General features: G+C 37.8%; 1 protein-coding gene across 1 annotated transcript in view; it reads right to left on the reverse strand.

Annotated features, from left to right (window-relative positions):
• The window catches only part of TTC3 (tetratricopeptide repeat domain 3), a 124251-nt gene that overhangs the window by 54760 nt on the left and 54977 nt on the right, over positions 1-14514 (reverse strand). The window contains exons 19-24 of the mRNA XM_006886780.1: positions 13450-13767; positions 12057-12308; positions 9286-9332; positions 4076-4132; positions 2154-2233; positions 537-698 (exon numbers count right to left, since the gene is read on the reverse strand). Of these exons, the coding sequence (XP_006886842.1) occupies positions 537-698; positions 2154-2233; positions 4076-4132; positions 9286-9332; positions 12057-12308; positions 13450-13767 (916 nt within the window). The remainder of the gene's footprint in view (positions 1-536; positions 699-2153; positions 2234-4075; positions 4133-9285; positions 9333-12056; positions 12309-13449; positions 13768-14514) is intronic.

Below are 14514 nucleotides of genomic sequence, written 5' to 3' on the forward strand. Positions count from 1 at the left end.
TATAGTTTTCTATTTTGGTGGTGTCTTTTCCTGGCTTTGGTATCGAAGATATGTTTGCTTCATAGAATGAATCTGGAAGGGTTCCATCTTCTATTTTCTGAAATAATTTATGTAGAATTGGTAACAGTTCTTCTCTAAATGTTTTATAAAATTCACTTGTAAAACCATCTGGTCCAGGGCTGTTTTTGTTATGTGTTATCAAATTGGGATTGACTCATAGTTGACTTTCAAGTGGGTTTTCAGAGGCTATAGACTGCACAAGAGGAGACCATTCATTAGAGTAGCTGGTGCATTCAAACTAGGTGCCTTTTAATTGGCAGCACAATTCTTTACCACTAGGCCACCAGAGCTAATGAAAAACCTACCATTCACTTTGGGTATTATGTGATAGAAGCTCTAAAAATTCTTCTTCAGGGGTTATGAGACAAGAAATGATTATTTTTTAAAAAAGTAAACATAAGTGACACTGCAACTTTGTATTTTAAACTGGCAGCCTCAGTATGATGTAATAGTTGTAGGAACATTAAACTACTTACTCATATAAAGTTGAACATCTTTGCTTTGGATTTCTGTCACTCATCTTACTCTGGGAAGCATGGTCTTGGTTTTGCTGCTCTTGCTTTTTTTGATAGTAAACTTCAAACTCCACATCTTTCTGAAGATGTTCAGTTACCGTAAATGGGTGGGAGGAACCTGAACTGCCTCTGTGAATGAAAAATGCCACTTTGTGAATAATCAGTTTTGGAGTAAGCCAAAGAATATTTAAATTAGGGGAGAAAAAGGCACAAAAAGTATAACTAATATTCAGAATTATGAAGCAAAACCAAAAAAGACAAAAAACTTACCATTAAACAATTATCCTTCTAGCCAACAGAAATGACACCTAACATTTTTAGTAAAAACTTTTCATTAACCAGTTATCCTTCTTACCAAGAACACATTTTTTAAAGATACTCTTGATTTTAAAAGTAACGTGTTACAATAATTAGAACTTACTGTAGATAGAAAAATGCAAGATTTCATTACATTTGTCACTAAGTTAAAGTAAGATTGTAACTGGTAAAAGATATTTAATAATGAAATCTAAGAAAGAAGAAAAAGATTCTATCCCTTCAAAAATATGCAATAAATTAAGTGTGGGCTTTAAAACTACACTGCCTAGTCTGAATTTTGACTCTGTTAGTTTAGGGGCTTTCTGTGTTTAGGCAAGTTACTCAACTATTCTGTGCCTCAGTTTCCTTGTCTGTAAAATGGACATAACTACAGTACTACTCTCTGAGTTTTAATAAATATGTGGATTTAATGAGCTCATAAATGTAAAGCCCTTAAAATAACTCCTGTTATGTAAGCATTATCTAAATATAAACTACTATTATTTTAATGCTATACAACTCCTAGCTTCAGAGAAGTCATGAAAAGAACTTCAAAGCGTAGTTAAATCAGCTTAAATGAGTTGTGATTCATTTAACACACTTAAGAAAAAACATCTTTTTGTGAATTGTTGGTCCATAAAAGGAAATTATATATAAAGATAACTTCTACTCATAATTTTGTTTTGTTTTGGTTTTTGCAAATGTACTCCCTCATTTAATCTGGACTGTCACAAAGACAGACAGAAAGGGTAGGAAATTTTTCTTTTCTATTCTAGTGCTACTCATAATTTTTATTTTTTTTCTATCTAGAAACCTCAATTTCAACAACCAGCTGCCACTGAAAATCACCAACGTCTAAGGTTGAACTGTAACATCACGTACATCCTCCATGACACCTTCCTCTTTCTTACTGTAGCAAATATGTTAGTGTTTACCAACACAGCAGTCTCTTAATTTAAGTAATATATTCTAGACATTTTCTAGGATTTCCCCACAATGCTTTGCAAACAATAGGTTCTCAATCAAAACTTACTGAAGGACTATCTATCATCAGCCTTGTGACTTCAAAGCAGAATTGTGATTTCACTGTGTGATTTCTTCACACATATGAGCCATATTACATACACATCAGAGTGAGATCAAGTCATCATAAAAGATGCACATATTTAGATATAAGAGTAAGAGAAATAAAACTCAAGCCGAAAATACATTCCATTAACGCCACTTGAAATATTAAAACTCTTGTGTTAAATGACACAAAAATGTAAAGATTGTACTTACTTATTGTTACCACCTTTAGTGACAGTCTCACTTTTAAGACTTTTTATTATTGAAGTTGTTCCAGACCCAACTAACATAGGCTGGTTTAAAAGATAGAAAAATGACAATGATTTTCTACCTTAATATTCCATGGGGGGAAAAAAATCACCATTAAAACTGATGAATGTTTATATAAATATGCACATATATTTCCAATATGTAAGACCTCCATAAATTTTTACATGAACAGGAACAAACAGTTAACACATGTTTCAGCGATCAATTGATGTTGTTGGGGGCCATTGTCAGCAACTATTAACAGACCTAAATTAATATTTAGGGCAGTTTCCAATGAACCAAGAATAATGCAAATGTCACTAAGGTACTATTTTAGCTAAACAAAGTCAACAATAAAATAGAACTTTTATTGGCATTTCTATACTGGTCATAGTCTTCTTGAATACTCGCTGTCACTTGCTCTCTTTCTCCTACTAAGGAGTCCCCTCCTCCCACCATGCCTCATACCAAAGAGGCATGACAACCTCACAAGGACCTCATTGTCTCTGGGCAAGAAGTAGGACGAAGGGAAGGGATCCCATCAATGTTAGGATTCTGAGACAGTAATTAGAATCCATATTTCCTTTTAAGTTTAGATAATAAACATCTGAATACTAGAATTTTTATTCTACTTTAATACCTCCCTCTGAATGTAATACTCACTGACTTAGGCTCAATTTCAACTCACACGAACTCCCTACTGGATTCCCACGACTATAAATCTTTACAGAAAGAAACTACCATCTTTCTTTCTCAAAAGGGCTGGTGATTTGAACTGCTGACCTTCTGGTTAGCAGTCCAACAGTTAATGCACTTTGCCACCAGGGCCTCCTCCGTTTAATAACAGTGTGCTGCAATCCCGAAGGTACATGGTTCAAATCCACTAGCGGCTCTATGAGGGAAGGATGAGTTATCTCTAGTATGATTTACTGCTTCTAAAAACTTGCTGGAGGGTCAGTGAAGAGTCGGTTCTGATTTGATGGCGAACAATAATAAGAAACAAGCTAGCTGTCATCCCAGGGAGTTCTGGTGGTGCAGTCCGTAGGGAACTGCAGTGATAACCCAAATGCAGGATCTTGAAAATCCACCAGCTGCCCTTCAGCATAAAGAAGGGCAGACTCCTCTCATATGATTTATAACCTCAGAAGTCCAAATGGAGGGAGAGCTAGGAGCTGGTTCTGACTTGATGGCAATGAATGAACTTTAACTGCCATCTAGTCATTTTTAACTCATGCTTCAGAGATGATAAGCACAATAACTTTGCTGGCTATTATTAACAGGAATTAATATCACTCCTGTTATACAAATGAAAGAACAGCATGGCATAGCAAAGCAAAGTCAAATCACATGCTCAGTTAGTAACAAGTAAAAACAAAACGTATGAGTCCAGGTCTGCCTGACACCAAAGCCTTCTTTGTCAATATATCCTGTGACCACTCACACAGAAATCTGCATTATGTGAATGTTTTCATGGGAACTGTCTAAAAAAGTAAAAAGCTGATAAAAAGGAAGTTTATTTCAAGAGTTACTTATTTATTATAGGAACTTAAATTCTCTTAGGGAGCTCTGGTGGCCTAGTGGTAAGAAGCCGAGCTGCAACTACTTGCTCTGTGGGAGAAAGACAGGTAATTTTCTCCCATGCAATTTACTGCCTCTGAATATTCACAGGAGGGTCAGCTATGGGCAGGTTCTGTACATAACAAGAACAACAATAATAACAAATTATCTTAAAATGTGGAAGTCTGACAAAACAGCTTTAGATAAAACCTACAAATTCTTTCTCTAGAAATGCTTAAAAATATCCCAAGATTGGCTGATTCTCATTTACATAGCCAATTAAATTTTTGTAAGTTTAGATAAGAATTAGTGTAGAAAATATTACATACCTTTAGATCTTTTGGTTTCTTCTTCTTTCCTTTGTTTTTCACTTTTGCAGATACAAACTAAAGATGGGGGAAAAAACAGTGAAAATTTAAACATTTTGGATAAAGTATACTGATTTGCATAGAAGAAGCATGAGGCATAAATTACATGCTAGAACAGTGTAATGACAGAGAACTGCCAGAAATTCAAGCTGGATTTAGAAGAGGCTATGGTACCAAAAAGGGTATCACTGCTGATGTCAGATGAATCTTAACTGAAAGCAGAGAATTCCAGAATGATGGCTATCTGTATTTTATTGGTTATATAAAGGTGTTTGACTGTGTAGAGCACAACAACTTATGGCTACAATTGAGAGGAATTGTAATCCCAGAACATTTAATTATGCTCATGTGTAACCAAGACCTAAAACAAGAAGTTGTTTGGATAGAGCAAGGGAACAATGTATGGTTTAAAATAAAAAAGATATGTGTTGGGCTGCATCCTTTCTCCAAACTTATTCAATCTGCATGCTGAACAAATCATTAGAGAAGCAGGACTTTGGGAAGAAGAACATGGCATCAGCTTTATCACCATCTGCATTATGTAGATGATACAACCTTACTTCTGAGTGTGAAAAGAATTTGAGACACTTGCTGCAGAAGAGGAAAGACCACAATCTTCAATATGCCTTACATCTCTACATCGAGAAAACAGAAATCCTCATCACCAGACCAACAGGAAACCAACAGGTGAAGAAACTCAACAATTTCATCTTACTTGAATCAATAGTCAACAACCTTGATAACAGCAGTGAAAAAAAAAAAACAACCCCAAACAAACAGACAAAATGTGACACTGGGAAAATGTGGCATCAAGCACTTCTCCAAAGTGCTGAAGAGCAATGTTGTCACTTTAAAGACTGAGGTGTCATCATGGGTTTTAAAAGTTCCTGCATCACTTCAGTTTTCTTTCAGGTACTGAGCTGTCCAAATGCATGGAGACCTCTGCACTTTAGTCCTAACTTGGTGTGCAGAGGGCTGCTCGTAACTCTGCTCATAAGGGCTGTGCCTGCTCAGAGCCCTGGACTGTTCAACCCACACAAATGCTAAATAAATATATTTTGGGGTTTGTTTTAAAAAAAAAAAGACTGAGGTGTGCTGGATTCACGTCATGGTCTTCTCAATTATTTGCTGTGCCTCTGAAAGTTAGGAAATATCTAAGAATGACTAAAGAACCAATGCCTTTGAGTTGTGGTGTTGGAGAATATCCTATGAAGAGTAAAAAGAACAGATCTGTCTTGAAGAAAGTGCAACCAGCGTGCTCCTTGAAGGCAAGGATAGTGACGTTTCACCTCACATACTTTGGGCATGTTGTTAAGAGGGGTCAATGTCTTTGGAAAGATGGAGAGTCAGCAAAAGAGAGGAAGACTCTTAACAAGATAGGTTGGCACAGTGACTTAACAATAGGCTCAAGTATATCAGAGATGCTGAGGATGGTACAGGATAGGACAGGGTTCAGACCCATTGTTTACAGGGTCACTACGAGTCATACTTGACTTGGCAGCACATGACAACAGGCATAAATTAAATGTGTATTAAATTGTTTAACAAAGATAATATTTTAATGTTTCAGCCCAAGTGTTAAAATTTATAATAGAAAGTAAAAAAAAGTCTAATGATGATAACTAAAATTTAGCACTAACATTTTAAATAAATTTTCAACAGGATTTACATCATTTGAAATAATTAATCAGACTTTTAAAGCCCTTTAAACTATAGCACTTTCACGGCATCCCCTTTCCCAGGCATTCAGGATCTGGCCAGACACTGGGGCAGAAATTGTAAATGAGAAGACCCATCTTCGTTTACATACTTACCTGTGCCCCCAATACTCACTGAAGCTGTTTTTAGCAAAACAGATTAAGACAAAATTTCAGCAAAGGACACAATTGTCTTTCTCTTTGACAACTGTCATAATCCCTTTCTCTTCTTGACTTAAAAATAATTTCTCTAACGTAAAGAATTCCTCAACTGACAGAAAAGAAAACAGCATCCATAACCTGTAAAGAAAGACATTTCTGGGGCTGTTTTCACTTTTCCTCAACTGGAGCCACTAAATGGAAAAGTCCCTTTGCTTTCCTGTAGAGCAGAATGAGAACATTTTAATCACTAAAGATGACTTTTCATTTGGATGCCAGGAAGTGCCTCAATAACTCTTCCTTTCCTATTTCTAATATTAACATTTATTAGTATGGGTACTGTTCTAATGTAAGCCTCAGAAGTGGTTGCTTATTATGCCACATCCACAAAAAAGCAAAGAAGACTGGGATTAAGCTTTCTCATTATATACATGGGAGTGAGGGGGTACAATACGTGTGGCAGAAAGTGTCTCAGCAGACCCCATACCACACAGTGACTTAGTCACTGCAAAAACATTTTATAAGAAACATAAACGCAAGCCTATAGACATGGATTTCACCTGATGGTGTGTATAGGAATCAGATAGATTACATCTGTGGAAAGAATCACTAGAGAAGCTCAGTATCAGTTGTGAAAACAAGACCAGGTGCTGATTGTGGAACAGACCACCAACAACTCCGATGCAAGTTCAAGCGAAAGCTGAGGAAAATTAAATCAAGTCCACAAGAACCAAAATTTGACCTTCAGTCTATCCCACCTGAATTTCAAAACCATCTCAGGTAGAGAGCTCTGGTGGCCTAGTGGCAAGACGCTGCACTGCAATCCCAGAGGTACACAGTTCAAATCCACCAGATGCTCTGCTGGAGAAGGAGGGGGCAATCTTCTCCTGTACCTGTCAGATCTGATTTGATGGTACACGTAAAAATAACACAAAAATAAAAACAAAAACCAACCCATCTCAGGAATAAGTTTGAGGCCTTGGACATTAATGAGAGAACACTAAATGAGCTGTGGGAGGATATCCAGAATATCATCCAAGAAGAATACAAAAGGTCATTAAAAAGACAGAGGAGGAAGAAAGACCAAGATGGATGTCAGAAGAAACTTTAAATATGGCACTGGAGTGCCGAGAAGTCAAAGCAAAGGGAAGAAATCAAGATATTAAGGAGTTGAACAGAAGATTCCAGAGGACAGTGCGGGAAGACAAAGAATTACAATGAAATGTGCAAGGAGCTGGAGTTAGAAAATCAAAAGGGCCAGCCTTGCTTAGCATTTCTTAAGCTCAAGGAACTAAAGAACAAATTCAAACCTTGAGTTGCAATACTTAAGGATGCTTTGGGCAGAATACGAAATGATCCAGGAAGCATTAAAAGAAGAAGGAAAGAGTATACAGAGTCATTGTACCAAAAGGAGTTGGTGGACACAGAAGAATTTAATGAAACAACATATGAGCAAGAGCCTGTGGTGATGAAGGAGGAAGTTCAAGCTGCTCTGAAAGATTTGGCAAAAACAAGGCCCCAGGAATTGATGGCATACCAATTGACATATTTCAACAAACAGATGCTGCCCTGGATGTGTTCACCAAGTTGTGTCAAGAAATCTGGAGGATAACCACCAGGCCTACTGACTGGAAGAGATCTATATTTGCTCCCATTCCAAAGAAAGGTGACCCAACAGAGTGTGGAAATTATCAAACAGCATCATTGACATCACATGCAAGAAAGATTCTGCTAAAAATTATTCAAAAATAACTGGAACAGCATATGAACAGATTAGTGCCTTAAGTGAAGGCTGGATTTAGAAGAGGCCATGGCACTAGGGATGTTATAGCTAATGTCAGATGGATCTTGGCTGAAAGAGAGTACCAGAGGAATGTATATGTGTGTTTCATTGACTATACAAAGGCATTAGACTATGTGGATCACAAAAAACTGTGGCTGACTCTTAGAAAAATGGGAATCCCAGAACACTTGATCATGCTTATGTGAAACCTTATTTGGACCAGGAGGCAGCTGTAAGAAAAAAGCAAGGAAATACTACATGGTTCAAAATTGGAAAGGGTGTATGTCAAGGATGTGTCCTATCTCCGTATCTTTTCAATCTATATGCAGAACAGATTATCTGGGAGGCTGGGCTCTATGAGGAGAAGTTTGGCATTAGGATTAGAGGTAGACTCATCAACAATCTACGTTACTCAGATGACACAACCCTGCTTGCTGAAACTGAGGACCTGAAGCGCTTGCTGCAGAAGGTCAAGGACTGCAGCCTTTGATATGGATTGAAGCTCAACATCAAGAAAACAAAGATTCTCACCACTGGGCCAAATGGCATCATTATCATCATCAATTCATCATCATCTATCATGATGATGAAGAGACTGAGATTGTTGATGGCTTCAGTTTGCTTGGCTCCACAGTCAACACTCTTGGTACCAGCAGCCAGGAAATTAAAATACAAATTGCATTGGGAAAGTCTGCTGTCAGAGACCTCTCCAAAGTACTGAAGGGCAATTTTGTCAGTCTAGAGATTAAGGTACACCTAATACAGGCCATGGTCTTTGCAATTACTTGCTATACATCAGAGAGCTAGACAATGACTAGGGATGATAGAAGGAGAATTAACGCCTTTGAACTGTGGTGCTGGAGAAGATTAGGACAACAAACAAGTTTGTCCTGGAGAGGGTGAATCCAGGCTGGTCCTTGGAGGCAAGGATTCTGAAGCTTCATCTGACATACTTTGGACATGTTGCAAGAAGGGTCCAGTCCTTAGAGAGGGACATAATGCATGGGAAGGTGGAGGGAGAGTGTAGTAGAGGAAGACCCTCGATGAGATGGATTGATTCAGTCACTGCAGTAATGGGGATAGGTGTGTCAGAGACAATGATACTGGCGAGGGATAGAGCAGGGTTTAGGGCTGTTGTACATAGGGTCACTATGAGTTGCAGGCAACGAGATGGCACATAACAACAGCAACAATTAAATACACATTATCCAGAACCCTCTAAATTTGGCTCTAGAATGCATAATAAACACATATTGGTGCTTATTTATTTCTCTTCCCTTAGCATTTACACTGCACAGCCCTGGAATCAATGAGGGGGCTCTGGTGGCCTAGTGCATAAGGAGTTGTGCTGCTGACCCAAAGGCACGTAGTTTGAACCCTCCAGTTAGCCAGTAGGAGAAAGACAGGCATTTCCCTCTTGTGTAATTTACAGCCTTTAAAAACCCTCTGGAAAGTCAGCTATGGGTTGGTTTCTACTTGACGGCAATGAGTTTAATATTTCCGAGATTTTTTGGAATGACTGGATCACTTACCTTCATGTCATCATGTTCCTGTTTCCTTAGCACAGTACAGCTGCTGTCTGTAGGATGACATCAAGGATTTTATGAGGCAACTAAATAGTCACATGTCCACACAATACACCAAAGCCTTATAAACTGCCCGAGATACTACTAACACAAGATATGTTCTACTCAATTTAACTGTGATACAAGCTTTAGAAATCATGGAGAAAAGGGAAATGGGAAATTAACCACAGAGAACCACAAAATTTTGACCCAGTTTAGCATAATTTGAGCACCATTTATATGTCAAACTTTTTATGCTAAAGTGCTAGAAATATAGAGATGCATAAAACAGTCTACGAACAAACAAACAAAACAATTAGAACCCTGTGAGCTATGTGCCAAAAAATTTAAAACATCACAGAAAGGGAAGAAGGTCTCCAAAGGGAAGAGGCCCAAGGAAGGGTGAGGTAGGATACCAGTGATGGAAGGGGAGGATGCCTGAGTTCAACTTAAAAGGAGCAAGAAAAGGAGTGGGCTGAGTCTGAGGAACTGTGTCAGAGAGCACCAAACACAGGCAGGTGTGGGCGCAGGATAAAGCAGAACATATACCTAGAGGGCAGATGTGAGAGAGTGACAATGAACCTGGAGAGATGATGCAAATTATCATGTAGACAAAACTGAGCAAACATTTCCCCAACAGAGTAGTTAGAGATCAGATAGATGTTCTAGAAGAACAACTTGTGGCAGCAGTACGGGAGGATGTTTGGTGTGGGAGTGTCTACAGGCATGGAGACCAGTTTGGAGGCTACTGAAGTAGTCTAACCATGGAAAGTAAATAGGGTTCCAGCCTAGAGCAGTGGGCATGGGCAGGAAGAGACAGATTAAAGACAAAGATTAACTTGAGTTGGTAACAAACTAGATAGATGGAGATTGGTATATCAGGGAAATGGAGACATCAAGACTAATCCTAGGATTTCCTACTAAAAACTAAATTTACAAAGATAATAGCAATTAAGTGAGATGAATTTATGGGAAACAGATCTCTGGTAAGTGCATTTAGCCATACTTGTGTTCACTAGCATAGTAATGACAACAGGGAAAAAGTTTTCTAGTGTTCAGAAGGGAGGTATTAAACATTTCTATTGATAACATCAGTGCATTCTGAGAGGTGTTAATGAACATAATCCATCCTTTCAATGGAAATATAAAAGTGGGCAGGAGTCAGTACTTGGAGGCACGCTCCTCGACTTATAACCTGCAGGGCTGGCCATTTGTTGGTTAGTGGCTTCCAACTCTACAACTAACAGCAGACGGTCTAGCTGATGGACTGTGTGTTTTAAGCAGAAAGCACAAATATCAGGCAGAATGCACACTCAGAGCTTTCAAGGTCTCCCACCATGTGATTCAAGCATGCAGTGGGGTTTTTTTTTTTTGCAGTGGGTTTTTTAAGCTCAGTCTCAGAACATTTTATTACCAGCAGCTGCAAACTGATGGCAATAAAGTCAGGCTATCAGGTAATGTGTCACCTTCCAGTCATGGAGCAGAATCCTGGGAAAATAAAGCTATCTAGAGTTGAGTGTGCTTGTTCCTCATGACCACAACATTATGAAGTTTGTTACTGTCAGTCCTTTATATCTACTGCACTTATGTGGACCCATTTTGAGACCACCCTTAATGTACTCTTTAAAACAAGGATCATAAGCTTTAAAGGTCTAACTCCTGAAAATAATGTAAAACTGATTTGTGATGCTGAAGAAAAGGGACAGGACGAAGGACTATGCAAACATAAGAAACTAAAATGAATATGGAATCTAAGAGTATCAGAATTTTGAGAGCAAAAGATCATTTGGTCAAAATCCTCTCATTTTAATGAGGAAACTAAGGTCAAAACACACTAAGCAATTACCTGGTAGATGTCCAAGAAAACTCAATGGAACTGTTCTACTCTGTAAACACACAGGGCTATCAGGAGTTAGAACTATTCTCTGCCACACTGGACTCCATGCCACTACTCAAAGATGGCCCACAACCCCCTCCATCTGCCCTCTCTACTCCCTAACATCCACCCATCACCATCCATTCCAACCCCTATCCCCAAAGCAACCTCTCCTCTTCCCAGACTCCATCCCTCCACAGAACCCTTTAGCACTTTCTCTGATCCTTTCTTGTTGAGGTTACTATCTTCTTATAATTATTTATATACTCATCTCATTCTCTTTTCTAGAAAAATAAGCCCGTAGGGGACTACTAAGCTTTTCTGAATCCCTTATTAAATCCCAGCACAGGGCCTTGAAGCAGTAGGAGAGCACACAGTTTTTAATGAGCTGAATTAAAGAAAATGCTCAGCCACAATACACTCCCTGATCTTAGGTTCTAAGCTATCACAAATAAAATAGATATGGTATCTGCTCTCAATTCTGCAAATATCACCCCCTCCCCTATTTCAATGTTTTCTTAAAGGTGAAATAGAAAAATATTTCCTAATACCACCCAATTAACATGTAATCTTAGCCATGAATCTGAAAATATGTTTAAGGTGGAAACAGCATGGCGTATAGTTAAGTGTATTATAACCACCTGGATATCTTTTTGTAACATACATCATAAAATATGCCTCACACCAAAACAAACAAACAAACAACTCCCCCACTCCTCTCAACCACTAACTATCCCCATATAAAACAATTGTACAATAGCAGTATTTCACTACTTTCCTTGTTAAATATTAAAATAAGCTAGATCCTTAAAATTTTTTTTCTAAGGCTAGATGGAAATAAATCCAAGGTTGGTGCACACACCTAATATATCGAAGAACTCATCTAAAGCACTATGCAGTGCTGGAAACTTCTCTCTATGGTCTTCTAGCAGCCATATTAAGCAGCGTGCTTCCTTTGAAGCTGCTGGCTCACAGAAATAGTCAAATTTCTTTCCTGATATAGAGCTTAGTTTTTGACTGTATTTCTCATTCCAGAGAAAACTTATGGTAGTAAAATCAAGGTTCTTAAAAGATGCTTTGTGACGAGTAAGAAAAGGTACGGCAGCAGTCAAGCCTGCAATAAAAAGAAAGTTCCAATCAGAAGAAAAATGAAATTATTTATGATAAAATTACATAAAGTTTCACTTTTAAAAGTAGTTTCAAACACCCCCCCCAAAAAAAGTAGTTTCATTACATATTATATTTTCATAAAGAATATTTAAATACTCAGAACAATTCAAGTTAGCATGCATTTTTAAAACTCTATTTAATGTGTATTTAAAAGTTGGTTTGGCCCAAGGGCCTGCTGTCAATTGTGTTTGAAATGAACATTCTTCTAAGTGGTACAGCACTGGTACATCAATTCTCTGTATTGAGGTAACATGGGGTTGCTGTGATGCTTAACACGGTGCCATTTGTGTGTCAAATTCCATAACGGTTACCCATGGTGGACAGTGTTTGGGGGAGATTCCAGATTAGACAGGTTTGGAAGCAGGAGTGGAATCCACTTCCTAAACAACATGCCTCTGGAAACTCTATGAACTTAGAAAAATGACAATACTTATACAACACGGTTCAGGTCTTTTGTTCATAGGTTCGCTAAAAGTCATGCTCGACTTGACAGCACTTAACAACAACAACAACAACAACATTTAATAATGACATGTTGATTATAGGGGGCTTCAGTGGTCTAGTGGATAAGGAGTTGCATTGACAACCCAAAGGCATGTAGTTCAAATCCACCAGCTGCTCTGCAGGTGAAAGATGTTCAATCTCATTTCGTACAATTTAGAGCCTTGAAAACCTGCTGGTGGATGAGCTATGAATCCATTCTGATTTGAAGGTATATAACAACAACATGCTAATTATAATGAAGTTTATCTATTAGTTGAAGAAAACTATCATGATAGCTATCTTTGTTAGGCTTAGATGATAGCAATACCACTGAGTCAATTATAGCTCACGGTACCCTCACGTGTGCAGAGCAGAACTGTGCCACACAAGTTGCTAAAGGCTGATTTCAGGGAAGAAGGCCAAGCCTTTCTTCTGAGGCTCCTCTGGGTGGATTCTTGAACCTCCAGCCTTTTTGTTAGCAGTCAGGAGTGTTAGCCATTCATGTCATCTAGGGACTCCAGACAATGGAAAATGTGAAAGGATCCAGAGGCTGATAATCACTATTCCTACTGACAACACTTCTTCAGCACGGAGAGACCTACCAAAGCCATTGAGTTTCCCAACCCAGGTGGCCATATCTGGATCCATCTCTTTAAGCTCACTCAAAACATGAAGAAATATTCTTGTTTTCACTTTGTTATTTTCATTAATCAAGTGCTGAATGACAAAATCCACTGCTTCACTGAGAAAATTTCTGCTGGAAAAGCATGTTGTGTAGTCATCCATACTTAAAACTTTCCAAGAAAGTAATTCCTTCATCAACAGGGAAGTATTGAATATTCCAGATTTGATCTTCTCAGAGTGCTGCTTTATGCACTCCAGAAGTCTGTCACCAAAGCTCTGACAAACAGATTCAGGAGCTGTTAAGGATAAACAACAATGGTCAGCGAAAGGGAGAAAGAAAAACCAATGTACAAAAAATAAACTTGAAATAATACACAGACATACATTAGTCTTAATAATATATGATGTATTTATACTGTCCTTTTTATTGTTTTGCAGGAATTTTAAATCAGGGATTTAAATACTTAGGAATGCTCACATTAAGCTAAACCATTAAAAAAAAGTATCTTCTATGCTTGACTCTGCACTAATCATGTAACATGTATAAACTTAGCTCTTCTAAAATAAACTTACCATAAGATCTTCCCTCAGCACTCTAAACCCAGATTCATCCAGTACCTAACATTTACATCTAAAAAAATGACAGTCATCAGGCATGTAAAGTAATGACACAAACATTCACTAAAATATTATTCAATTGGAAAGATAATTTTGATTGTTTTGTGAAAATTAATGAAAAACTGAATGAAAGCTAAATACAGTGATAACATATTTCATTCTGGAAAAATAAACAGCTGAAAATGAGAACAAAAGCTGAAAACTGAAAACAGTATAAACATGCCAACTGCTACATATAAGGGAATAAATAAAACTACAGATTAAGACATTCCTGTGTTAGTCAGGGAAGAAGGACAAGATAAATTCAAAATAGGGTTGGACTGGGCAATTCCTAGAATACTTTTTTTATTTTATTAATTTTAATAAACATTTACAGAGATTTTGGATTTCCATTCATTCATTGCCGCACTTTTCTCCCTGCCCAC

Source organism: Elephantulus edwardii, unplaced genomic scaffold (assembly GCF_000299155.1).
Source record: "Elephantulus edwardii isolate Elephantulus edwardi_28Jun2011 unplaced genomic scaffold, EleEdw1.0 scaffold00051, whole genome shotgun sequence".
Taxonomy (NCBI): Eukaryota; Metazoa; Chordata; class Mammalia; order Macroscelidea; family Macroscelididae; genus Elephantulus; species Elephantulus edwardii.